The sequence below is a fragment of the Lissotriton helveticus genome, chromosome 7, assembly GCF_964261635.1.
Source record: "Lissotriton helveticus chromosome 7, aLisHel1.1, whole genome shotgun sequence".
NCBI lineage: Eukaryota > Metazoa > Chordata > Amphibia > Caudata > Salamandridae > Lissotriton > Lissotriton helveticus.
Window position 1 is genome coordinate 842087152 of NC_136068.1, and position 27268 is coordinate 842114419.

The 27268-nt window shown below is 48.9% G+C and overlaps 1 protein-coding gene across 1 annotated transcript in view; it reads left to right on the forward strand.

The window, feature by feature from the left end:
- Window positions 1-27268, forward strand: part of CTNNA1 (catenin alpha 1) — a 420641-nt gene that overhangs the window by 251915 nt on the left and 141458 nt on the right. Inside the window, exon 13 of the mRNA XM_078653347.1 lies at window positions 13623-13774. Coding sequence (XP_078509473.1) covers window positions 13623-13774 — 152 coding nt within the window. The remainder of the gene's footprint in view (window positions 1-13622; window positions 13775-27268) is intronic.

A 27268-nucleotide genomic window follows, 5' to 3' on the forward strand; every position in this document is an offset into this window, starting at 1 on the left:
ACACCCACTTCCTTGGCGGGCTTTTCCCCAGCACAGGGTCTGGAGTGACCCTGGAACTGGTTCCAGCCAGCCTATGCACAGTGAGCACCGGGGTGCCACGTGCAGTCACCTTCCTCTAAAGCCCTGCCTACCTACAATACACAAAACCCTGTCTGGGACGGTGCTGGCACCGCCCCTGGCAGGAAACCCTTTGTCCTTATCTCCTGCTCTGGGAGGACTCCCAGCAGCAGGAGGGCAGACTTGTGTCTCGGTGGCAGCATCCATTTTGTGGAGCTGAGGCTCTGTTTGACTTTAACCGGGGTTAGGGGTTACATACATGTCGTGTCCCTCTAGAAGGGTGGAATGCTAACCCCGTCGCCAGAATTGGCGAGGGGTTAGTATTCCAATTCGTATGACACCTTACTCGACATGTTTTGATAAAGCGATACCAGAGTTGGCATTTAACCGCGAGGATTATAATGCACTTAAGAGTATATGGTATGCGATATCGTGGAAACGGCTAAGGGATGGATCCCGCAAGCCGCATACAGGCTCAGCTCATGCCAGAGCACCATCTCACACGATTCCAAGCACTCTGCCTTCAGGATTGTTAAGGCCTGCCATAGGAGTGACTGATAGGAGATCTGTGTGTCCATTTTAGGGTTAGATATAGGTATACTATATCTAAAGCAAAGGGTGAGTACACCACCTTGCCCCAGCTGTCGTGCAGCCAGTTGTGTCAGTTTTAGTTAGTCAATCCAGGGGTGGCACAATACATGCTTCAGCCCCTGGGAGACTTCTGGGTGCACCTCAGCCCTGGGTACAGGGACTTGGAGAGGGCCCAGTGCCAATTCAGTACCTGAGTACAATTTGGATAGAGAGAACAGCTAGGCTGTGGGTCTGATTAGCAGGCCCACAGCCAGGGAAAGTCGTAAACCAGTGCAGCAAAAAGCAAAAAATCTGGGTGATCATAGGATTGCAGACCCTACTCTCCTACATGACCCCCCCCCAAACTTTGGGACAATAAACTAACCTTGACCAGGTGAGTCTTCTTGCTCTAAGTGGAAATACCTGGAGAGCCCATCAGCATTGCTGTGATCAGTCCCAGGTCTATGCTCCACTGTAAAATCCATCCCCTGTAGGGAAATGGACCACCTAAGCAGTTTGGGGCTTTCACCCTTCATCTGATTTAGCCACAAGAGGGGCTTATGGTCTGTCTGAATGGTGAAGTGAGTGCCAAACAAGTAGGCCCTCAGCTTCTTCAGGGCCCAGACCACAGCAAAGGCCTCCCTCTCAATAGCTGACCAATTTTTCTCTCTGGGTGTCAACCTCCTACTAATGAAAGCAATAGGCTGATCATTACCATCAAAATTCAGTTGAGAAAGAACAGCTCCCACACCCAACTCAGAAGCATCTGTTTGGACAATGAATGGCTTGGAGTAATCTGGACTCTTGAGGATAGGTGCTGTGCACATGGCCTGCTTTAGGTCATTGAATGCTTTCTGACAGCTTGCTGTCCACTGAACTTTCTTTGGCATCTTCTTGCTTGTCAGGTCATTAAGGGGGGTCACTATGGACCCATAATTTCTGACAAACTTCCTATAGTACCCAGTCAGGCCCAAGAAAGCTCGAACCTGAGTCTGGGTGATTGGAGGAGTCCAGTCCTTGATGGCCTGTATCTTACTCTCCAGTGGCTGAACCTGGCCTCCACCTACAAGGTGGCCCAGGTATACAACCTGTGTCTGCCCTATCTGGCACTTTGTGGCCTTGATAGTGAGGCCTGCCTTTTGCAGGGCCTCTAACACTTTCCTCAGGTGGACCAGGTGATCCTCCCAGGTGGAGCTAAAGACAGCAATATCATCAAGATAAGCTGCACAGAAGTCATCCAGCCCAGTGAGGACTTGATTCACCAACCTTTGGAAGGTGGCAGGTGCATTTTTCAGTCCAAAGGGCATTACCACAAATTGATAATGCCCTCCAGGGGTAGAAAATGCTGTCTTGGGTTTGGCCTCCTCAGCTAACCTGATTTGCCAATACCCAGCTGTCAAATCAAATGTACTTAAGAAGTTGGCAGAAGCCAATTTATCTATAAGTTCATCTGCTCTTGGTATTGGGTGGGCATCAGTCTTAGTGACTGCATTGAGGCCTCTGTAGTCTACGCAAAACCTCATCTCTCTCTTACCACCCTGGGTGTGAGGCTTTGGCACTAGAACTACTGGGCTAGCCCAAGGGCTATCTGAGGGCTCAATGACTCCCAGCTCCAACATTTTCTGCACTTCAGTTTTGATGCAGTCTCTAACATGATCAGGCTGTCTGTAGATTTTACTCTTGACAGGCAGACTGTCTCCAGTGTCAACATCATGGGTACACCAATCAGTTTGGCTGGGTGTCAGAGAGAACATATGTCTGAAGGATTGCAAGACTTGCCTGCAATCCTGTTGCTGATGTTCAGTGAGGCTGCCACAAAAGACAACACCATCAACTGATCCATCATCAGGATTCTGAGTGAGCAGGTCTGGGAGAGGGTCACTCTCTTCCTCCTGTCCCTCATCTGTGGCCATGAGCAAGCTCATGTCCTTCCTGTCAACACATGCCTTGAGCCTGTTAACATGGAGCACTCTGAGAGGGCTCCTGGGAGTTCCAAGGTCCACCAAGTAGGTAACCTCTCCCTTTTGCTCAATGATGGTGTGGGGCCCAGACCATTTGTCTTTCAGAGCTGCTGGGGCCACTGGCTCCAGCACCCACACCTTCTGCCCTGGCTGGTACACAGTCAGAACAGCCTTTTGGTCATGCCAAGCTTTTTGAAGTTCCTGGCTGGCCTCAAGGTTTTTAGATGCCTTTTCCATATACTCAGCCATCCTGGAGCGGAGACCAAGTACATAGTCCACTATGTTGGTTGCAGGCTTTTTGAGAGGTCTCTCCCATCCTTCCTTCACCAAACACAGGGGTCCTCTTACAGGATGCCCATACAGAAGCTCAAAAGGGCTGTAGCCAACCCCCTTCTGTGGGACCTCTCTGTAAGCAAACAAGAGGCAGGGGATCAGGACATCCCATCTTCTCCTAAGAGGTTCAGGTAGTCCATGAATCATCCCTTTGAGGGTCCTGTTGAATCTCTCAACAAGCCCATTGCATTGTGGATGATAGGGTGTGGTGAACTTGTAGTTCACACCACACTCTTTCCACATTGCAGTCAGATATCCTGACATGAAGTTTGTACCTCTGTCAGAAACGACCTCCTTTGGAAAACCCACTCTGGAGAACACTCCAACTAGGGCTCTTGCCACCACAGGGGCTGTGGTGGTCCTCAGGGGAATAGCTTCAGGATACCTGGTGGCATGGTCCACCACCACCAGTATAAACTTGTGCCCTGATGCTGTCTGGGGTTCCATTGGACCAACAATGTCAATCCCCACTCTTTCAAAGGGGACCCCCACCACAGGTAGTGGTATGAGGGGGGCCTTTGTTGTGCCACCTGACTTACCACTGGCTTGGCAAGTGACACAGGAGCGACAAAACTCCTTGGTATTCTCATTCATATGGGGCCAGTGAAAGTGTGAGACAAGCCTGTCCCAAGTCTTTGTCTGACCTAAGTGACCTGCAAGGGGAATCTCATGGGCCAAGGTGAGAAGGAAACCTCTCAGAGACAAGGGGATGACCAGCCTCCTGGTTGCACCAGGCTTGGGGTCTCTTGACTCAGAGTACAGGAGTCCATCTTCCCAGTATACCCTGTGGGCACCTGTGGCATTCCCTGCAGCCTCAGCAGCAGCCTGCTGTCTGAGGGGTTCAAGGGAAGGGCAGCTCAACTGTTCCTTCCCCAGGTCTGCTCTGGAGGGTCCCCCTGAGCCCAGAAACTCAACTTGATCAAGTTCAAGCTCTTTAGGCTCAGTTTCCCTCAGCTCTTCTAGATCAGCCTCCTCAGAGACTTGATCCTCAACCTGGGGCAAGGGGGAAGGCAAAGCCTTACCCTTACTGCTCTTCTTCTTGGAAGGTGTCTGGTCCATACTTTCAGGATCCAGCACCTGTTCAGTGGGGCATTTTCTGGCCTGTGACCTGGTCACAGCAAGCACATGTGCTGGCAAGCCTAACATTTCCATGTGAGTCCTCTGCTCCACTTCTGACCACTGTGATGACTCCAAATCATTGCCCAACAAACAATCAACTGGGAGGTCTGAACTGACTACAACTTTCTTTTGTCCCTTCACTCCACCCCAGGAGAAAGCCACAATTGCCACACTATGACTAGTAGTGACATTGCTGGCATTGGTCACCAGGAAATCAGTACCTGGCATGATCTGTCCAGGGTCCACAAAGTTAGGTGTCACCATGGTGACACTGGCACAAGTGTCCCTATAGGCCTGAGCCATCTTGCCATTAATCAAAGGTGTCTGCCTGTATTTGCCCAAAGTATTGGGACTTATTTCAGGGGACATATCCATATCCCCTGTACAGACAAGGACAGCCTGAGTGAGTGTGCCAACTAAGTTGTCAGACCCCTCAGTACCCAAGGTTAACCCAACTAATGCCTTGGGAGGTACACTACCACTACTGACTGTACTAGGGGGTGCAGTTGCCTTAGGGGCTGTAGTGGCAGGAGTTTGTCCTCCTCTTTTGGTGCACTCACTAAACCAGTGAGATTTACTTTTGCAGTACTGGCACCACCTTTTTGACTGGCCTTCTTGAGTCTTCTTCTTCTGGGAAGCCTGACCCCCACCCTCTTTGGTTTGTTGGGGACCTGGTGAAGACTTCTGGTCATTTTGCTCATTCTTAACATTACCCTTCTGGTCTGCTTTCTTCTGACCACCCTGGTTCTGGTTCTGGTTCTGCTTGATCCTTGTCCTGACCCATTTGTCTGCCTTCTTTCCCAATTCTTGGGGAGAGGTCAGATCTGAATCAACAAGGTGCTGGTGCAACAACTGGTTCTGACAATTGTTCAAAATTTGTTCTCTCATCATTAGATTATACAATCCTGTGTAATCTGTAACCTTGCTACCCAGCAACCAGCCCTCCAAAGCCTTAGTGGCACAATCCACAAAATCAGACCAGTCCTGAGACTGAGTTTTCTGGGTGTCTCTGAACAGCAACCTGTACTGCTCAGTGGTTAAACCAAACCCATCAACCAGTGTATTCTTCAGGACCTGGTAATTGTTAGCATCCTCCACTCTTGTAGTGAGGAGCTTATCTCTACCTTTACCATCAAAGGAGAGCCACAGTATAGCTGCCCACTGACTCTGGGGAATGCACTGCACAGTGCAGGCCCTCTCCAGAGCAGCCATCCATTTCTGGATATCATCCCCTTGCTTAAAGGGGGGCACTATTTTAGTCAGGTGTTTAGTATCTAAACCCTTCTCTCTATCTCTTGGGAGATTGCTGCCACCAGTGGGTGCTAACCCACTCATCTGCTGCTCTCTAGCAAAGGCAAGCTTCTCTTTGGCCAGGGCAAGTTCTTCCCTTTCAATCCTTAGTTCAGCTTGTCTCATCCTAGCTTCATGCTCTCTTCTCTGAGGGGAAGTAAATCTCCTCTGTGGAGGATTCCTTCTCCCCTGGGAAGAGGCATTAGAGTGCAGAGATCTATTGGAGTCCCTAGAAAGAGATCTATCTCTCCTAACTCCAAGGTTAGGCCCACTTCGGGTTAGTACTGGGGGGCCCCCAGATCCTAGCCCAAGTAAGTCTAAGTTGGTCCTAGTTAGCCTTCTGACTACCTCAAGACCTTTGTCTACCTCATCCCCAGAGAGTTCCTCCTGATCCTCCTCCTCCTCAACTGCAGTAGCAGTGTTGGGGAGGTCTGGATCCCCAGAGGTTCCCTCTAAGGCTGGCATGTTCTCATGTAACTGAGAAAGCTTTCTGGCATCATATGTCTCTAAGAGACCTATCAGAAAGGGAATGGTGGGGTTAGACCCCTGCTTCAGTTTTCTGGAGACACAGATCTGTCTCATCTCCTGGAAACTGAGAGCTGCATATCTTGAAGTGACCTGTGGAGGGTCAACACTGACCAGGGGAGTCTCAGTAGAATCTCCCTGGGTAGACATGCTTTTCTAGTGAGGTGTAAGTGGTGCACTTACCTACACTATATGTTTGCCTACTGATCCCTTGCTAGAGTTGTAGTTTAGGGTGTGCTAGGCCCTAGGAGCTACAACAGCTGGTTCAGTAGAACTCAGAGTATTCTAAGCTAAGTTATATGTACCTTTAGTACTTATGTGATCTTTCACAAGATATTCTTAGGGCATGTGTGGTAAAACAACAGCAAGCTCAAATCCCAACCGCTGCTCACCAATGTGAGAAGTTGGCCTGATGTGCAGTGTTCACTATTCTAGTGATCACTATATATCAGTCCAAACAACCCTTATTGATGATTGGTTGTAAGTCAACCTTATAGACCAGCTATCCTAGTAGCATGGATACGAGCAGTCTAAGGCTAAGACTCTAGAGGGCGTGTTAAGCCAGCTGTTTTACCATCACATTACCCCTTGAACACCCAGTGAAAGGACACCACACAAGTGTTATGAAAATAAACAATGTATTTATTAGAATCACAACAACCCTGTACTCTTTATGAGGACAGGGTGCTAGGCACACAACAAAACTCTTACGAAAATACTTAAGTTAGCACGTTATACACAAATGCCCGAGGGGCACGAAAAACCATATACTCTAAAGGTGGAATGCGAATTACTAGCAGGTAAGTAACAGTTCTAATAGGCTTTGGAATCGCTAGGACTGGACTAGGGAATCGTTAGATTACTACTAGGAGGCCCAGGGGACTCGAGTGCAGAGTGTGCACTCTCACGCGGGATGCGGGACAAAGTCTATGGAAGCTAGAATTCACAAAGTTAGTGTTCACGGGCGAACCCGACCTGGTAGGGAGAAAACGACAGTGGATCCTGACCCTTGGATAGTGAGGCTATGCTGGGACACCGGAGTGCCGAAGTTACCTAGCCCAGGGGCTGCAGCTGCATAGGTCTGTAAAGACGTCGGGGATCTTGTTGCCGGACCAGGAGCCTGGAAGGAAGAAGTTGCTGGCAGGCGACCAGTGAAGAAAAGTTCGATGGATCCAAGCCTGGATCAAGGAAGAAGAAAACCTGAAAGCAGAGGGGACCAAGTTCTTGAATCACTAGCCAGTGATTAAGTGGGCACCAGGATGGCACCGGGCGAAGTCACCGCAGTCAGGTGAGTGGGCGCTGCTGGGCTCTGCAGTCTCTCGGACCAGGAGGCGTTGTCGGCGACCAGGATGGAGGTGCGAGCTGTCCCACGAAGGTTCTTGCTGTCGACGTCGCTGGACCCAGGATTGGGCAACAAGTCTTGGCAAATGCCAGGCCCACGCGGTGGACCTAAAATGGCGTCTTGGGCGGACCAGGAGGGTCCAGGGTACTTCTCTGATGGAGAGAAGCAAGGGCCAGTCTGGAGCAACCAGACCAGCAGCAGAAATGTCGTCGGGCGTCGTCAGGAAGGCCACAAGCCAGCGGGCTAGTAGCCAAACAACGCGGTGAGCAGCAAAAAGCAGAAGGGCCCCACGCAGATCGTGGAGATGCTGGGGGGCTGCTCTTCGGTGCTGGAGCTGCTCAGGGTGGGGGCTTCTCGGACCCCAAAGCACTCACCAGGAAATTACTCGGCGGGCTTGCTGGAAAGAAGTCGTGCAGTCTTGAAGATGGCCGGTCCCTCGAGGTCTCGTCACACCCACGAATCTCAGCGTGACTGATGATGCAGGTAGAGGTCAGAGGTGCCAGGGAAGCCGGTTCTCGTCGAGCTGGGCAGTCTTGATCCGGAGGAGAGACTTGCAGCAGACCGCAGTGTTCTTAAGATGGTGCCTGCGGATGCAGGGTGACTACTCCTTAGTCACAAGGGAGAAATCTTAGGAAGAAGTCTTGAGTTCCTTTCGTGGAAAGTAGTTTCAGGATTCAAAGATGATCTGATTTGGAAGGGGGCCAGTCTCTACCTTTATCCTGTAAAAAGGGGCTGGCACGCGACTAAGTCCTGCCCTAGGGGTGGGACTAGGAGGGGGGTGGTTACACCCACTTCCTTGGCGGGCTTTTCCCCAGCACAGGGTCTGGAGTGACCCTGGAACTGGTTCCAGCCAGCCTATGCACAGTGAGCACCGGGGTGCCACGGGCAGTCACCTTCCTCTAAAGCCCTGCCTACCTACAATACACAAAACCCTGTCTGGGACGGTGCTGGCACCGCCCCTGGCAGGAAACCCTTTGTCCTTATCTCCTGCTCTGGGAGGACTCCCAGCAGCAGGAGGGCAGACTTGTGTCTCAGTGGCAGCATCCATTTTGTGGAGCTGAGGCTCTGTTTGACTTTAACCGGGGTTAGGGGTTACATACATGTCGTGTCCCTCTAGAAGGGTGGAATGCTAACCCCGTCGCCAGAATTGGCGAGGGGTTAGTATTCCAATTCGTATGACACCTTACTCGACATGTTTTGATAAAGCGATACCAGAGTTGGCATTTAACCGCGAGGATTATAATGCACTTAAGAGTATATGGTATGCGATATCGTGGAAACGGCTAAGGGATGGATCCCGCAAGCCGCAGACAGGCTCAGCTCATGCCAGAGCACCATCTCACACGATTCCAAGCACTCTGCCTTCAGGATTGTTAAGGCCTGCCATAGGAGTGACTGATAGGAGATCTGTGTGTCCATTTTAGGGTTAGATATAGGTATACTATATCTAAAGCAAAGGGTGAGTACACCACCTTGCCCCAGCTGTCGTGCAGCCAGTTGTGTCAGTTTTAGTTAGTCAATCCAGGGGTGGCACAATACATGCTTCAGCCCCTGGGAGACTTCTGGGTGCACCTCAGCCCTGGGTACAGGGACTTGGAGAGGGCCCAGTGCCAATTCAGTACCTGAGTACAATTTGGATAGAGAGAACAGCTAGGCTGTGTGTCTGATTAGCAGGCCCACAGCCAGGGAAAGTCGTAAACCAGTGCAGCAAAAAGCAAAAAATCTGGGTGATCATAGGATTGCAGACCCTACTCTCCTACACTCCCGCTCTCTGGGTCTGTAAACAAAGCACATCATAGGGAGAGATGCCAAGCCTCCTCCCCCAGAATGCGCAAGGTTCATGAAGGGGATACTTCAAAGGCTTGCCGCCTTTGGGAAATAACTCAGCCATTTGCTGCTCCTAGCAACTGACTCCCACCGGTTCTGACCCCCACTTTGGGTGATAGAATCAGTGGGAAAACCAAGATAGATGTGTGCCTTTGAAGTTTCTTCAGAACAGGTCCGCTATTTATGGGAGGTCTTGAGTCTTTTTCAAAGGCAAACCGTCTCCCTAAGTTTTTGGAGTCAACAGCTGTCTGACGTGTTGACTTTGGCACAGTTTTCGACAAGGGCTGAAGACAGACTGGTGCCAAGTCAGGGACTGTCTTTAGTCTTCTCTGCTTTTGTGGCTCTTCGGTGTCCTCTCTTCTTGGGTCATCAGGATCTGCATCTGTGGTGCCAGGGGCTCCCCCTAAAAAACTGATTTTAGGGGTGTTGGAGGGAGTGCCAGGCACCCTTAGGATGACTACATCCTCCTATGACGACTTCCATTGGGAAGTGGGCAAAACCCTAGCCCTGGTTGGTTGATTCTCTCCAAGATAAAATGGAGGAATCTGAAGGGAGAGGTCCACATCACCTGCCTCACCCTAGGGGTGGTGGAGGCTGAATGTGGGCACCCCTCGTAATCTAATTTTCCCATCTGTCCACCTGCCAAAAGTGGAGCAGGACAGGGGGGGAGAGAAGCGGGGGGAGTGTTGGCATCCTCTCCTATGAGAGAAACCAGAGTCTCATACCAAAGGCAGAGGAGCTGCCTTGAAGCTCCCTTGACTTGGCAGCTAATCTGCAGGTCATCTTGTGGGATGGGGTGGAAGATGTAGGAAGGTAGATCCCGGACTATGGTTGCCCCCAACTTTTTGCCTGGTGTTTTGCTGGTTTTCTGACTTAGTTGACCTGGGGCCCTGCTATTCAGGACCCCAGGCCCACTGCTCTCTCTGTTAAAATGGATTCCATGTACCTTAGGTACATATCTAATTGGATACTGAGTCACCTTATCAGTCCCTGTACAGTGTACCTTAGGTACCCAGGGCATAGGTGTACCCAGGGCCTACCAGGGGCTGCAGCATGTATTATGCCACCCCTGGCTGGCCATCCAAATCTGACACAACTGGCTGCACGACAGATGGGGCAAGGTGGTGTAATCACCCTTTGCTTTAGATATAGTATACCTATATCTAACCCTAAAATGGACACCTATATTCCTATCAGTCACTCCTATGGCAGGCCTTAACAATCCTGAAGGCAGAGTGCGTGGAATAAGGTGAGATGGTGCTCTGGCACGAGCTGAGCCCGTTTGCAGCTTGCGGAACCAAGTCCTAATAGCTGTTCCATGATAACGCATACCATATACTCTTAAGTGCATTATAATCCTCGCGGTTATGTGCCAACTCTGGTATCGCTTTATCAAAACATGTCGAGTAAGGTGTCATACGAATTGGAATACTAACCCCTCGCCAATTCTGGCGACGGGGTTAGCATTCCACCCTTCTAGAGGGACACGACATGTATGTAACCTGTAACCCCGGTTAATGTCAGACAGAGCCTTAGCTCCACAAGATGGATGCTGCCACCGAGACACAAGTCTGCCCTCCTGCTGCTGGGAGTCCTCCCAGCCCAGGAGGCAAGGACAAAGGGTTTCCTGCCAGGGGCGGTGCCAGCACCGTCCCAGACAGGATTTTGTGTATCCTAGGTAGGCAGGGCCTTAGAGGAAGGTGACTGCAAGTGGCACCCCGGTGCTCACTGTGCATAGGCCGGATGGAACCAGTTCCAGGGGCACTCAACCCCTGATCTGGGGAAAGCCCGCCAAAGGAGAGGGGTGTAACCACCCCCCTGCTAGTCCCACCCATAGGGCAGGACTTAGTCGCGTGCCAGCCCCTTTTTGCAGGATAAAGGTAGGAACTGGCCCCCTTCCAAGTTAGATCAATCTTGGAATCCTGAACCGACCTTCTACACGAAGAACTCAAGACTCTTCCCAAGATTTCTCCCTTGTGACTAAGGAGTAGTCACCCTGCAGCAGCAGGCACCAACCAAGCATTGCGGTTTGTTGCCAGTCTCTCCTCCGGATCAAGACTGCTCCAGCACGACGAGAACCGGCTTGCCTGGCACCTCTGACCTCAACCTACAACATCAGCCCAGCTGTGATCCGTGGGTGCGACGAGACCTCGAGGGACCGGCCATCTTCAGAACTGCACGACGCTTGTCCAGCACGACCACCGAGTGACCCTCGACCGAGTGCTTTGGGGTAAGAGAAGCCCCGACCCTGAGCAGCTCCAGCACCGAAGTTCAGCTCCCCTGCATCTACGAGATCTGCGTGGGGCCCTCCTGCTTTTTGCTGCTCACCGCGTTGTCCAGGTCACTTGCCCGTTGGCTAGTGACCCTCTGACGACGAACTCTAACGACAACCACCGCTGGTCTGGTTGCTCCAGACTAGCCCTTGCTTCCCTCCTTCAGAGAAGTACCCTGGACCCTCCTGGTCCACTCAAGACGCCATTTTAGGTCCACCGCGTGGGCCTTGCATTTGCCAAGACTTGTTGCCCAATCCTGGGGTCCAGCGACGTCGACAGCAAGTACCTTCGTGGGACAGCTCGCACCTCCATCCTGGTCGCCGACAACGCCTCCTGGTCCGAGAGACTGCAGAGCCCAGTAGCGCCCACTCACCTGGCTGAGGTGACTTCGTCCGGTGCCATCCTGGTGCCCACCTAAATCACTGGCTAGTGATTCAGAACTTGGTCCCCTCTGCTTACAGGTTTCTCCTTCCCTGATCCAGGCTTGGATCACCACGAACTCCTTCACTGGCCGCCTGCCAGCAACTTCTTTCTTCAGGCTCCTGGATCTTCAACGAGGGTTTCCGACGCAACTTGAACCCTATGCAGCCGCAGCCCCTGGGCTAGGTAAACTGAGTACTCCGGTGCTCCAGCATAGTCCAACACCCTAAGTGTTCGGATCCACCCTTGTTTTCGACCCACCTAGTCCGGTTCGCCCGAGAACAGTAACTTTGTGAAGTGCTAGTATCCATAGACTTGTTCCTGCATTACGCGTGAGAGTTCCCACTCTGCACACGGCGTCCCTAGGCCTCCTGCTTCTAATCTAAGGGTTCAGCATTGTAGGCCTAGCGTTTCTACAGTCTAGAAAAGTATTACTTACCTGCTAGTAACTTTGCATTCCACTTCTTGTGTATATGGTTTTTCGTGCCCCTCGGGCATTTGTGTAAATTGTGCGACTTTCAGTAATTCTTTAAGAGTTTTGTTGTGTGCTTAGCTCCCTGTCTCATAAAGAGCCAGGGTAGTCTTGTTATAAATAAATACACTTTATTTTTGATAACAACTTGTGTGGTGTCCTTTCACTTGGTGTTCAAGGGGTAATGTGATGGTAAAACAGCTGGCTTAACACGCCCTCTAGAGTCTTAGCCTTAGACTGCTCGTATCCATGCTACTAGGATAGCTGGTCTATAAGGTTGACTTGCAACCAATCATCAATAAGGGTTGTTTGGACTGATACAGAGTGCTCACTAGAATAGTGAACATTATATATCAGGCCAACTTCTCACAGAAGACACCCCTTGCCAGAGCTGGCCTGGTTCCTGGCCTCACAAGAGCGTAGGCCCTCACCCTTGGGGGTCAGGAATTAGTCTGTCTCGCTGGCTAAAACCAGTCAGTCAATCCACTAGCAGTTGGTACGGTTTCAGGGGGCACCTCTGAGGTGCACTCTGGGTGCATGCATTGATAAATCCAACATCAATACAAGATGTTTGATATCAAACATCCCTATTTTCACTAAAACCCTCATGTAGCTGGGGAGCTAGTTTTCACCAGTGCCCAGCACATGTTTTAGAATAGTTTCCCCGTTCACTTTTCACTGGCAGTAATCGGACTGACCAGCACAGGGGCATATCTGCTCATGCATATATACCTTGACATATAATATTAAGCATTCTGTCTTAGGGCTGTCTGGTCTGCTGTAGGGATAACTTACAAATATCATATCGAGTAGTAGGGGACATGGCATACAGGATGGGTGGCATGTTGTGTTTCCACTTTTGCTTGGTGAGGGGTCCCCTAGTGTGGCACAATTTGTGCTGCAGCACTTGGGGGACCCTCTTTAGCACCTATGCCCCTAGATACCAGGGTACCATTTACTAGGGACTTACAGAGGGTAGTAGAGGCTTTTCCAGTTCCCTACAACCTGTTTCTCTGAGGTATGTTTGAGCCAGTAAGGTAATGTATACATTATAATACCAGGAATAGTGTTCCAAAGTTTGAGTATGCAAGTGCAGCCTGTATTTGTTAAGTTGCTTAACTGGCCTTTTCTCAGATGCTGATATGAGCATTGGTTCCATAATGTAATGCTTGGGATGACTTGACTGGTATCTTTTCCTTTCCAAACTACATTTTGATATATATTTGTAGTTCATCAGTCAGCAGAGGCAAAGAAACTTAAAGGAACCCCTAAACCTCACTCCCTTTGTGGCTTGTTGTTTCAATTTGTGTTATGAAATAAAGACTGCTGGACCTTGTGCTAGGTTTCGTTTACCTGATTATTTGAGAAAGTTAACCATACTTTCGAGAAATTCACATTTAACAGTCACAATTTTATTCATCCTTCTAAATTAGTTATGCCTCGATTCACTGAACAAGTGGAAGCTGCTGTAGAAGCACTCGGTGGGGACACAAACCAAGCCATGGATGAAAATGAATTCATAGATGCTTCAAGACTGGTTTATGATGGTATTCGGGACATCAGAAAAGCTGTACTAATGATAAGAGTGAGTATTTCATTTTGTAGAGGTTTTTGTGCGTGCTTTGTCATATTTGAGACTTGCTCCCGCACAGCTCCTACCCTTTCTCCTTCAAGGATATCTAACACTTTTCATTTAAGACACCCAATTGTCTTAGACTAAAGTATGTTTAAGTTGTAAAAATCCATTTACAAATTGGATTCTATTGCAACTATATAACATTCTCCATATTGCTATGTTGTGAAAGATTCAAATTAATTCAACCCCTCCCTCCCTCCCCACTACCAGACCCTCATATCAGCCTTCCACCTTCTCCACAAAGGTAGAGAGCCGTAGGTGTGCAAGATCATGATCTAGACTTTTAGTATGCTGTCCACAACAGTGAGAGCAATCGGTAGCATGTTACAGAATAATCATTCTTGAGACGCCAGAGTTCTTGCTTTGCTACCCTAGCTGTATCCAAATCAATTACATACAACTGTATTATTCCTGCAAAGTATTTTCAGTTACATGCACCAGGCCTGGCTTAGTTCTAAAAATAAAATACAACTAAACAATATTTTTTTATACAAAACACATAAGTCAGAGTTCAGTCTTTGAGTGTGGGAAATCATCATTTCTTCCCTGAGTGTGTACAATAAATGCTTAAAACTACCTTCTAATAAGGCCTTACTGCTCGCCCACACTACCGCAAAGAGAGAGTAAGGGGGCTATCTACTTTAGCCTCTGCCTACTTTTGGGGATCATCTGGACTCTGTGCACACTATACCTTACTCTGTATATACAGAGCCAGCTTCCTACACAAGGCCCTTGGTACCACTGGTACCTTTTACAAGGGACTTACAGGTGAGCCAGAGGTGTGCTAAATTGTGAAAACAAAGGTACAATTTTGGGAAAGAACACAGACCCGGGAAACCTGATTGGCAAGGACCCAGTGCACTCTCTGAAAGTGAATCAGATATTGGCAAAAGATGGGGGGTAACCATGCAAAAAGGGACACTGTCCTACAGCAACCAACTGGGAGAGGAGGAAAACTGAGGCCTCTGGTCTCCGGTGGGGTCCCGGCTCCATATCAACCGGCTGAAGCTGAGGGTCATCTGCTTGGTGCTGAAAGCCTTCCTTCGGTCCATTAAAGGGAGACTGGTACAGGGTTTCATGGACAACTCCACTGCCATGTGCTACTGCAACTATGTGGGTTGGGGTCATGGACACTGTGCCAAAGAGGTCTTATGCCTCTGGATGTGGCAGACCACACCACCATGGAATTTTCCGATGGTAAACCACCTGGTAAGATCATTAAATTCCAGGGTAGACAAGCGCAGCTGTTGACACTCAGCGATCACGAATGGCAGTAACACCCGGAGGTGGCATGAGGTCTCTTATGCGAATTGGGAGAACCATGGCTTGATCTGTTTGCTGCCTCTGGGAATGCGCAGTGTAGGCACATTTGAGTTTCCAAGGCGTCTTCCGGCTCTGAGACGTATTCCGCCTTGAGAGGAGCTAAGACTTCTGTATGCCTTGCCCTTGATACAACTTGTACCCAGAGTTCTCAAGGTCCATTAATCATAGAAGCTCTGGTTTTGGCAGAGAGACTGTGGTATCCAGAACTCCTGGGCCTGAGCATTTGTCCTCTAATCAGACTGTCCTTCCTGGAGGATCTGCTCTCCGCTGCAGCAGGGCAGAGTTCTGCAGCCAGCCATTCACAATCTCCACCTTCATGCTTGGAGATTAAGCTGCGCCAGCTGAATACATTGGACCTTCCCCCAGAGGTGGTTGATGTCATCTTGTCGGCCAGGCATCCCACAAATATAACTGTATATGCCTGCCGTTCGGACAAGTTTGTGGTTTGGTGCAGCTCACGCCAGATTGACCCAGGCCAAGATATCTGATGTTCTATTGATGGTTTTAGTCCCTAGCCCGGCATATCCTTGCTCTGGGCACAGTTAAAGGGTGCCTTTTGGCTCTAGCATCTTTTTTGCAGTTGCTGGATAATCCTTTAAGTCTCCAGTTATGCAATTTTTGTAAGTGTTGCATTATTTGTTTGCTTCTCCTTTCGTCATGTTACAGTGGGACGTTTAACTTGGTCCTCCCATTCCTTATTTGCACTCTATTTGAGCAACTTCACAGCTGTTTTTGCTGCTGCTCACGCTCAAGACAGTGTTCCTCGTTGCCATAACATCAGCATCGCATGTGAGTGAGCTTGAAGCTCGGTGTCAACCTACTGTACGCTAGTTTCTTCCCAGACAAACTGGCCATTGGCATCTTTCTTGCCTAAGAATGTGACGCCATTCCATCTCTATCAAAATTTCTCCAGTATTAGGGGTGTCTTTCATAGATTCACATGCTTGAATATTCCCCGTCGAAGTGGGAGTCCCACGGTAAATAAAATAGAAATAATGCTAAATATATATAAATATATATAAACATAATACAAGATAAAGAAAGGAAATACAACTGAAATCCTCTAAAAACGATTCCTACATAGGAATGCAAGGTAAAGAGAAAAACTATTTGTAACACATTAGTGTCATTATGTTAGTCCAAATTACAGCCAATCAGGCGCCAGCACCCTCTAGAACCTTCTCCTCAGAAGCTCAAGCCCTCAGATTTTCTACCGCACGTCGTGTGAAGGGAGTTTTCCTGAGCTCTGCTCAGTTTTCAACTCATCTCTTCTAGTTTCCAGTGTTTACCTCAACATGTCAAGTAAGAAGTCTTTATTCAGACCTTGCTCTTCTTGTGGGAAGCTGCGCCTTTTTGAAAAGGACCCCCACCAGAAGTGTATCTACTGTTTATACCCTGATCATGAGGCTGGCAGCTGCAAGTTCTGTAGAACCTTTTCTACTAAGACTCTTAAAGACCGAGAAGGCCGTCTTCTCCTTTGGCTGCAACGTCTAAAGGACAAGGATTCTGCGCTGAAAGTTTTCATTCTGGTCTTTCTACAGCAGCCTCTAAGCGTGGTAGTGTTCAGGAGTTTCCTTCCCCTTTCCTAGAAAAGACTAAAATGGCCTTGTCTCTGTCTCCTGTGGTGTCTTCTGCCACTCCTACCACCTCTACGCCCACGAGACCTGGCTCTCAGGCGTCTTCTGCTGCCTCTCGAGGTGTTTCCACACCTCTTAAAGTTCCGCCGTCGACTGGAGCGTCTACGAGCGTTCCGACGGCGAGAACAGCATTGGCTGCATCATCGACGACGACGCTGACTACAACTTCAGCCTTCTCGTCGTCGACGACGGTCTCGTCGACAGCCTACACGTCGACGAGGGTTTCGTTGCCGTCGAAGCCTGTTCCGTCGACGATTCCCATCTCGTCGACGAAGAAGAAAGAATCCTCGTCGACGAAAGACCCGAAGACATCGTCGTCGTCGATTCCGTCGACCAAGGTCTCGTCGACGAAGACACCGTCGACCAAGGTTTCGTCGACTAAGACATCGTCGACCAAAGCCCCGTCGACGAGGACTCAGTCTACGGAGGCTTTACCAGCGTCGACGACTGCACCGTCGACGACTGCACCGTCGACGACTTCGTCTACAGTGGATCGCCCGTCGACAGTGGCCCGGACGACAGCTCCATCGACGGCCAAACCGTCGACGATGACTTCTCCAAAATTATATTCGTCGACAGCCAAGTCAGTATCGTCGACGTTAACGACGACGGCACCGTCGACGGCGGCACAGAGTTCATTTGCCTCTGTGCCATTGAAGACTACAGAATCTTCACATCGTCGCACGAAGGTTCGTGCCAACAGATCTCTGATCCAGAACCGCAACCACCTTCACCAATGTTTGCCACTACCTCTGAGCATGACACAGACTCTGAACATGAAGGGGATACGTTTGGGGCGGCACATAGTCCCTCTGATTTGATAATTAAATGTCAAGACTCTGATTCTGACGACGATGACGGAGACCAAGAGTCTCAGCAGGAGGAGCAGTTGGTCCAAGTTCCTATGGCTACCATTCCTATAACCTTGATTACAAATCTCCAACATATGCTGGATGATTACAACCGCCGTTTCCCAGCAACACCACAGACTACACCTGTGCAATCTCCTGCTCCCGTGGCAATACCTCCACCTTCTCTGCAGCCTGTCCTCCCACCTACAACTTCGTCTCAGGTTCAGACGTCCATTAGAATCCATACAACGGTTTACCCGCAGGATGCGGATGATGAGGCGGTCCCAGAACGTGAGGACGGAGAGGTCCCTGACAATTCGGTTGACGATCAAGGCGACGAAGATATGGCTGAATGGGACGATTACCGGGCACAGACGCCCTCTCCTCAGCCAGGGAACTCTGCTGAATCACCTCCTGTAGATATCACCAGTTTCCATCTTTTAATGGATAAAGCGGCTCAGCGTTTCAAATTGCCAAGATCACAACGCGAGGAGGACTGTTTTCTTTATGATTTTAAAGACAAACCTTATAAGCAGGTCCACACAATTCCTATCATCGATTTTGTGTGGAAGGAGGGAATTAAACTCATGAATGCTCCAAACTCCTTACCTGCTCAGATACCGCGCCTTGAGAAAAAGTACAAGGCCCCAACTGGTTCTCCAGCTTGCCTGATTTCTCAACCAAAGCCGGACTCTGTAGTGACTCAGGCTGCACAGCGTCGAGCACGGAACCCAGCGTCTCCAATCACAGCCCCTCCTGATGGAGAGGGTCGACGCCTAGATGCTATTGGCTGCAAGTTTTCAACTATGGATTCAACATCTGTCCGGGCAGCCAATGCCTTAGCCATCTTGGGACATTATGACCGGCAGATGTGGTCAGACATTTCAGATTTTATGGACCTCATACCTGATGCTTCCAAGGCTGACGCTAAACAGATTCTTTGCGATGGTCAGAGGGCGTCGGAAGAAATGATCGACTGCGCAGTCGATATTGCTAACACAGGTTTCCGTCTGCTTGCAAGTGTGGCTGCACTCCGACGACAGGGCTGGTTAAAGTCCACCTCCTTCCGGCAGGAAGTCCAATCCAAAATACTGGATATGCCCTATGATGGGGAATCGCTTTTCGGATCCCATATCGATGACGCCCTGAAGTCCATTAAGAAGGACACTGATACGGCAAAGTCTTTGGGCACGTGCAATTTCGGAAGCAGTCCTTTCGAGGTGAGCGCGGTCGCGGCACCCCTTCCAACGTTCGAGGTGGGCAGCAATACCGCTCCTACAATCAGAGCGGCCAACATTACACGCCCAATCAGCAATCTCGTCAGCAGCCCTCCACACCCTACAGAGGAAAGTCTTCTTTTTGTGGATCCAATCCTAAACGTCAATGACTTTTGTCACCCTCAAACTGTTGGAGGTCGAATCTCTCTGTTTTATTCTCAGTGGTCCTCGATCACCTCGGACCGCTGGGTTTTGGACATAGTACGACGGGGTCATACCCTAGAGTTCGTAGAGATTCCTCCTTGTACTCCACCTCGTGGCCCGCCTCCTCCACATCTCGAGGAGCTTTACCATCAGGTCCGTCTTCTTGTTTTAAAAGGTGCAGTCGAAGTGGTCCCGAAACATCAAAGGGGGAAGGGGTTTTACTCTCGATTCTTCCTCCTACTCAAGAAGACAGGAGATTGGCGACCCATTCTGGATTTGAGGGCTCTCAACCAGTTCCTAAAGTCCCAATCGTTCCGCATGCTGACGTTACTGGAAATCCTGCGTCTTCTATCCAGCGAGGATTTCATGACCACCATAGACCTTCAAGACGCATACTTTCATGTCCCAATTATCAAACCACATCGCCAGTACCTGCGTTTCAAGGTGGGACCAATGCATTTTCAGTTCAAAGTTCTGCCCTTCGGGCTGCGATCAGCTCCTCGTGTGTTCACGAAGGTACTGGCCCCTGTGGTGGCTCACCTGCGTCTACAAGGAGTTCAAATCTTTCCATATTTGGACGATTGCCTTCTAAAGTCTCAATCCCACCATCAGCTGTGTCAGGACACTCGCCTCTGCCAGCAAGTGTTTCAGTCCTTGGGGTTGGCCATCAACATCGAAAAGTCAGTTTGCACCTCTGCAAACCAGAACCTTCCTGGGAGCGATCCTAGACACGACGCTCTCGAAAGCGTTCGTCTCGAACAAGCGACGTCTGAAGATCCTTCGTCTGGTCTCCCTCATTCGAAGAAAACAGTCCGTTTCTGTTCGAATGTGAAAGTCATTCTTGGGAATGGCGTCATCTTGTATCGCACTGATCCCAAATTGCAGGTTGCGCACTCGTCCCATTCAGGAAGAACTGGACTTACAGTGGCGTCAGGTCTCCGGGTCCTTCAACGACCTAGTTGCAGTCACAGCCCGCATGTGAGAGAGCTTGCTTTGGTGGGCGCAGCCAACGAATCTGGAAATGGGAATGTCCTTCCTCGTTTACGCACCAGATCTTACGTTGACGACGGACGCCTCCATGGAAGGGTGGGGCGCTCATCTCCAGGGCCTATCCATCAAGGGCAAGTGGCCTCCGCCCCAACGCACGTGGCATATCAACAGGCTAGAATTGATGGCGATCTTCCTAGCGCTCAAGTCCTTACTCCCTGTAGTTCACGGGGAGTCAGTGCTTATCCAAACAGACAATACCACCAGTATGCACCAAGTGAACAAACAGGGAGGAACCAAGTTTCCACACCGGTCTCACTTGGCCCAGTCAATCTGGGATTGGGCTCCCTGCCATCACATCACCTTGACAGTCGTCCACCTTCCGGGCGTGTCCAACCTCCTGGCGGACTCTTTGAGCAGGTCCACTTCCTCAACGCACGAATGGGAACTGCACCAACCGACTCTAGATCTTGTCTTTCGCCAGTGGGGTCACCCAGATCTAGACCTCTTTGCAACACCGGAGAATCGAAAATGCCTGTCTTATGCAAGTTGGCATCCCCACCCCGGGTCGTGCGGGAATGCCCTTTTGATCGACTGGTGCGATCTATTCGCTTACGCTTTTCCGCTGATCCCATTAGTACCGCGGGTGCTGTGGAAGATGCGGAGACAGCCCTGCCACATCCTGTTGATCGCACCTCATTGGCCCAGGCAGGCATGGTTTTCGGAATTGCTTCTGCTGTCCCAGTGCGAGCCCATTCCTCTACGTCCTCGTCCAGACCTCCTATATATGGACAGGGGCCTAGTGTGCCATCCGGACCCCTCCATGCTACAATTGTGGGCATGGAACCTGAGCACCTTGAATTCGCAGATTTGAACATATCCCAGGAATGCAGAGACATCCTGGCTCATGCCAGGGCTCCGTCTACCATCAAGACTTACAAACTCAAGTGGAAGAGATTCTGTCATTGGTGCGCTACAGCCAATATCCATCCCATCCATTCCACTCCTGAGCAGCTTCTTCCATTCTTCTTGAGCCTCGCTCAGTCAGGACTCTCTCATGCTACGCTGAGTTTTCTTAGCTGAAATATCTCGTTTCCGACATGATGGCTCTTCTTCCCTCTGTTCATCAAGGATCATACGTCAATTCTTCAAAGGGCTTTTCCGCAAGTTCCCACCTGTTCGGCGCCCTCCATCTTGGCACCTCAATGTTGTACTATCTCAACTTATGAAGTCTCCATTTGAACCTATCCATAAAGCGGATATCAAATTCTTCACATGGAAGGTTGAGCTCCTTTTGGCTTTGACCTCATCTCGTCGCGTGAGCGACCTTCACGCTTTCACTATCAAGCCGCCTGATCTTCAGTTCAAACCTAACGTGGTGGCGCTCCGCTCTAACCCCTCCTTCCTCCCTAAAGTACCTACGGATTTTCATTTGAATGAGCTTGTGTTCCTCAAAACTTTCTTTCCGGACCCAAAGTCTCCAGCGGCGCAGCGCTTGCATTCTTTGGACATCAAACGATGCCTTAAATTTTACATTGCCAGAACTGCCCCCTTCCGCAAGTCCGACCAACTGTTCATTGCCTACGGACGACTGTGTAAGGGACATCCAGTTTCCAAACCAACTATTGCCCGGTGGCTTTCTTCAGCCATTGCCTTCTGTCACCAAAAAGCTGGCAAACCATTGAAGTCTTCAGTGAGGGCTCATTCTACGAGGGCGATGTCTTCATCCACCGCCTTGTTTGCTGGTGTGCCTCTTCATCAGATTTGCCGTGCAGCGACATGGTCCAGCAGGCACACCTTCACCAAACATTACTGTTTGGATGCCATCAATGAAGCGGATACCGCAGTGGGACAGGCAGTGCTTCGCCATCTTTTTCAGTAAGGTGAGCCTCTGTTCCCCCCTCCTTAGTGTTTTCCTGTGATTGCTATGATGTGTTACATGACTGTATTATTATTATTATTATTATTATTAGTACTGTCTTGGTTTCTTCTTTATATGCCTAGCAATCTCAGTTCTCGGAGGTTACTGCTTTCTATTATATTCAAGCATGTGAATCTATGAAAGACACCCATAATACTGGAGAAGAACAATTGTTACTTTCCTGTAAACAGGTGGTTCTCCAGTATTGGTGTCTTTCATAGATTCACATGTGACCCACCCTCCTCCCCTCAGAGGCTCTCTTCTCCTCATACACTCTTGGTTACTTTGTGCTACGAAAATCTGAGGGCTTGAGCTTCTGAGGAGAAGGTTCTAGAGGGTGCTGGCGCCTGATTGGCTTTAATTTGGACTAACATAATGACACTCTGTTACAAATAGTTTTTCTCTTTACCTTGCATTCCTATGTAGGAATCGTTTGTAGAGGATTTCAGTTGAATTTCCTTTCTTTATCTTGTATTATGTTAATATATATTTATATATATTTAGCATTATTGCTATTTTATTTACCGTGGGACTCCCACTTTGACGACTGGGAATATTCAAGCATGTGAATCTATGAAAGACACCAATACTGGAGAACCACCTGTTTACAGGTAAGTAACAATTGTTCATCACCTTGCTGGCATTCTATGCTCCACCCCACCACCCTAAGGAGGAGGAGAGACTCCATTGCTTGGACTTCTAGAGAACGCTAAGCTTCTGCATATTTCGTAACAAGGAATACAGGGTGGAATAAGGGATCCTTATGGGGTTCACTGGTGTGGCAAAAGGCAAAACTGTGCAGAAGAGAACCATCTCCTGATGGATCGTGCTCTGTATAAAGATCTTCTAACCCATAACCCTACCAAGTACCATGCATCTGGCGTTCATCAAAGTATTTTAATGCTGGTGTCTGCATTGCCTCACTGAAACTTATTAGTCCTGCATTAAGCAAGCATTTTAGCGCCCCTCTGACAATACTGCAATTGAGGCACGCCGCCAACTAGGCAGCACCAGCCAGCACGCTAAAATGATCTAAGCGAAATGAGCGTGCAACTGCGCCTTCAAATTTTAAAGCTATGTCAGTTAGAATAATCATGAACAGCGCTGAGCAGTCTGTTCTGTTTACAGTAAGTGAATCACAGTCAGGCCATGGTTTAACAGATCAGTTGGCTGTGCCTCCCCCAGCCTTCCTGTGAGTCTATTCTGGGTGTACCAGCCATCACATGGGTGATCCCTGGGCCAGATCTTGCCTGTAGTTTCCCCACAATTGAACCTCCCAGTGGGTGGCCAGCAGCACGCATGTGCTTCGTAGATTGGATACTCAGGTGGACAGCAGCTTTGTTTTTCCTTACTGTACCCACCATCAGCTGTGGTGCCTGAAACTTTTGCGTATGATGTTGTTTTGCAGCCTGCACTTTCTCTCATAAGCCCTTGTCAACCTGGACACATATTGCCAAAGATTGCTGACAAAAATTCTACTTCTCAGCCCCTGCCCTCCAGTCAGGTGTACTTTAGGGAACCAGAGGCACAGCATTGGGCTAGTCACTTGATCCCGGGACTTGACGGTTGGCAGAGCACACAAGTGTTGAATGGCGACTAGCACAAGTGAGTGGCGATTTAAAAAAAAAAAAAAAAAAAGTCTAAATCCATATTTTCAGACATTCTGTTAGTATGACCTTGGTTTAAAGCAATAATCGTTTATATAGTTCAAAACGCTTTGTTTTGGAAATAATGTAGTTTGCTGCGCTTTTTTACTCATCGTTGGTTGACTAGTGTTCCCTTCAGTGAACCTTGCTTTACCTCCCACAAAGCCAAATCCTTTTCTTGGATATTGTACTTATTGAGTTTCAGGTTGTTACCCAACCCTTACCTCTCTAATCACTCATACGAAAGATGTCCCCAAATAAATCTACCACTTTCTCCCCAAACATGGTGAGCCTCAGTCATACTGCCTTGTCACAATGGGGCTGCAGCTGAGGGCACCTCGTTTCAGAGGGTCACAAATTAGGTTTTGAGGGAAAGGTAATGGTAATTCCAAGTGTGATTCAGGACCACAAAAGTAAAATAAAGCTTGCATTGAAATACTCTCCACAGAGTAGGAATGTAAACATCTTTCAGCAATAGAATGAAAATTAAGCGCTGCAGGGGCCTCCCCCCACATTGCCAAAAAAAGTTTCCATTCGATTCCCTTGCTTTAAGCCTCATTATGAATGTACTAGAAACAGTAGTTTCCTCCAACTCCAAGCACACAAAAAACAAGCATTTGCAATGCGATAGATCTCGCAATTGCGAGAGTTTAAGCTATTAGCATTGTAAATGACAATGTCTTTTATTTGTTTTAAAAACCAAAACATAACTAAAAGGCATTGTCAGTTATAATTCCAATAGCTCAAACTCACGTATATGCGAGACCTATTATATTGCAAATGCTTTTTTTTTTTTTTTATTGTGATGAACTCATTACCGGACTACGGGGTAAACCCAGGCTCCCAGGACAGGTTACTTTACAGTAGAGCAGATGTACTATAGAAATATCAAAACGGGGTGTGTTTCTAGAGCTCCGCTGGTGTTGCTATACTAGGCGGTGCTATCCTTTTAGAATGAAGAAAGGCTGAAACCTGCCTGGATTCATGAACTTCACACACAAATTGCTGCATCAACAACATTACACATTCCGCTTTTGACACCTTAAAAATGGGAAAACAATACGAGTGGTACTTTTGTATCTTAATTATCTCGGTACTGTGGTTGACATCCGCTGCCCGCCAGCTTTGTTTGTTTTTTTATTCTTGTTGCAGTACACACTTTGATTTACCTGCCGCAGGGAGACATGTATTCTTGCTGTCCAACATTCTATGTGTGTTCTCCAGGTGTTCTGGTGTAACCTATGCAAAGCATGTCTAAAACAGCGAGAGATCCATCAGTTGTTGAATCGCAGGCCTTCTGCACCACGTTAAATGTGTCCCGGTGAAATTTGCTGAGGTTTCGATATATATTAAGCGATATATGTGGAGAAGTGTGGCTCAATGGTTAGAGCAGGCAGACCTTGATGCAGAGCTCTGGCCAGGGACCAGGGTTCGATTCCTGCCTCGGCGGGTCTACAGCTCATTAATTCCCCTGACTGGATATTCTCGCCTCAGTGCATGTTCTGATCATGGGTCCCACGCTGCAACTCTGGGCAATAGCTTGCTTAGTCTCCACAACGGCCCCAAAAGCGCTGGGATGCCTGGCTGCACCTGGGGGGTACCCAGGAGTGGACATTTCCCAGGAAAGCCAGGAAGGGTTCCTAAGCGGTATACGGACAGCGTCGGGATACCTCCGGTGGAGGTAGCTGTGCGCTTTACAAATTCCGACATTTTTATATATTAAGCTGTGGGCGTTTTGCATCCACAGCAGTGCCATGGAGAGGCTGAGGTGGGTCCCATGTGACCGTTCTAGGAGGACCCCTAACACAAATGCTTCACTTAAAAGCCAGTCGGAACTCCTTCCCACCAAGTCCTGTTCATCTTGGCTTGGAACTGGCTGGAGCCTAACTGTGAGAAAGTGGCTCCATATATATACTGGATTAGAAGAAAGTACACTATGTATAGACTCCACCAACCCCAGAGGTATAACAGAGGTTAAAGTCAGAACTGACCTTACTCTCCAAAGTGGTAGCTTGGTCGAGCAATAAGGCAGTACCAGAGGACAGTGTGAAGCATTTGTTGTACTCACTCAGTCAGCAAAAGGTTTCACACACTCAAGAACTGAACTCCAAGCCAATTGTTTGTATATCCAGAGATATGGTTTTATTTTTAGAACCAACAGTTATAAAAATATACTTTTCAAATTACGAGTACTCATGTAAATACTTTGCAGAGGAGCAATAAGTTTGTATACACATTAATCACAGGTTAGCTAATAAGCAATACAGTTCTGAAACACACTCTAGCATTGAGCTCAATGGGTTTTCATAGGAAAGTACAGTTGATTCCTTTATGGATTACTTAGGTAGTCCCAGGACTAGATCTTGGATTCAGTCCTGGGGTCTAAGCTGAAACCAGATTAGCAAAAACGTTTTAGTTATAGTGATGATTTTTCCTGAATATAAAGCGGTTTTAAAAGTTCACACTTTGAAACTTTTTGAGGTGATTCTCTCAATGTTATTCAATGGGAGGAAATTCAGGTTACAGATAAAGTATGATCGCGTTACTTTTGTAACCCAGCACTAGTCTCCTAGGGCCAGCACTGGGGGCTTAACTCAAAACACGTAGGTAATTGCCTTTCAGTACTTCGTACGATTTTTAAAGAATATTTGCAGTTTTCAAAAGAAGACACTTAGAAGAATTTTCATAGAAAAGCAGACAATGGGTTCCTATCGAGAAAATACAGGTTACTAGTAAACCCGCTAGGAATTACTTCTGCGGTTCAGTACTGGGCTGAAAGGTACAGTACTGGCTTCTCTCCTGATCACAGGTGAGTAGTTTTGAATTCGGACTTTGGCTGATTTTATAGGAATAATTTGTTTTCAAAACGTCACACTTAGAAAATTTTCGAGTAAAAAAAAAATGGGTCAATGTTATCCAATGGCGGGTAAGTGAATTACCGGTTTCCAGGTGAGTACTTGGTTGGTGAAGATAGGGTTCTGGGCATAGACTCTGGGGTCCCCCAGGGTCAGGTGAGTACAGTTGGTTCAGTCCCAGCGGCGCAGGGGTGGCCGGGTGCAGAGGTAGGTAGGCCCAATGTTATCCAATGAGGGAAAGGGGGCCTTCGGTTGGTGGCGGCTGGCTGGCAGGCCACGCGGCTCTGGGAGTTGGGCTCCTGGTCACTTTCTCTGGGCAAGGGGGGAAGTAGGATAGGGCAAAGAGGTCACAGCCAGCGACACTTGGGCGGCTGGGTGGAGGGTGCTTTTGAGCCGCCGGGCGCTCCATGTTCTCCAATGAGGATCTTGAGAAAGGAACAAAGGCTGCAGGCTCGGGGACGGTGACTCTCCAGGGGCGACCAGCATTTCGAGAGGTAAGTTGGGATGTTGGAGCACAGGTAGGTACCCCAAAGTGAGGCATAGGGGGTGTAAGGTGCCGGGTGCAGGGATGTCTTTGGATGTCGGAAAAGCTTACCCTCGGCTGGTCGTGGTTGGGGTGGCCCCTGGTTCTGATTCTGCAGGCGTCGGCTGGTTCGTCGAGGAGGGTCTTTGGGCACCGGACTTCGGGTCCCAGTCGCCGGGGGACGTCCTCGTGGTCTTATTTTATTTATTTATTTTGAAAGTTTTATATAGCGCGAACAAGATCTCTGCAGATAACAGAGCGCTTTACAAAGGCAAGTGG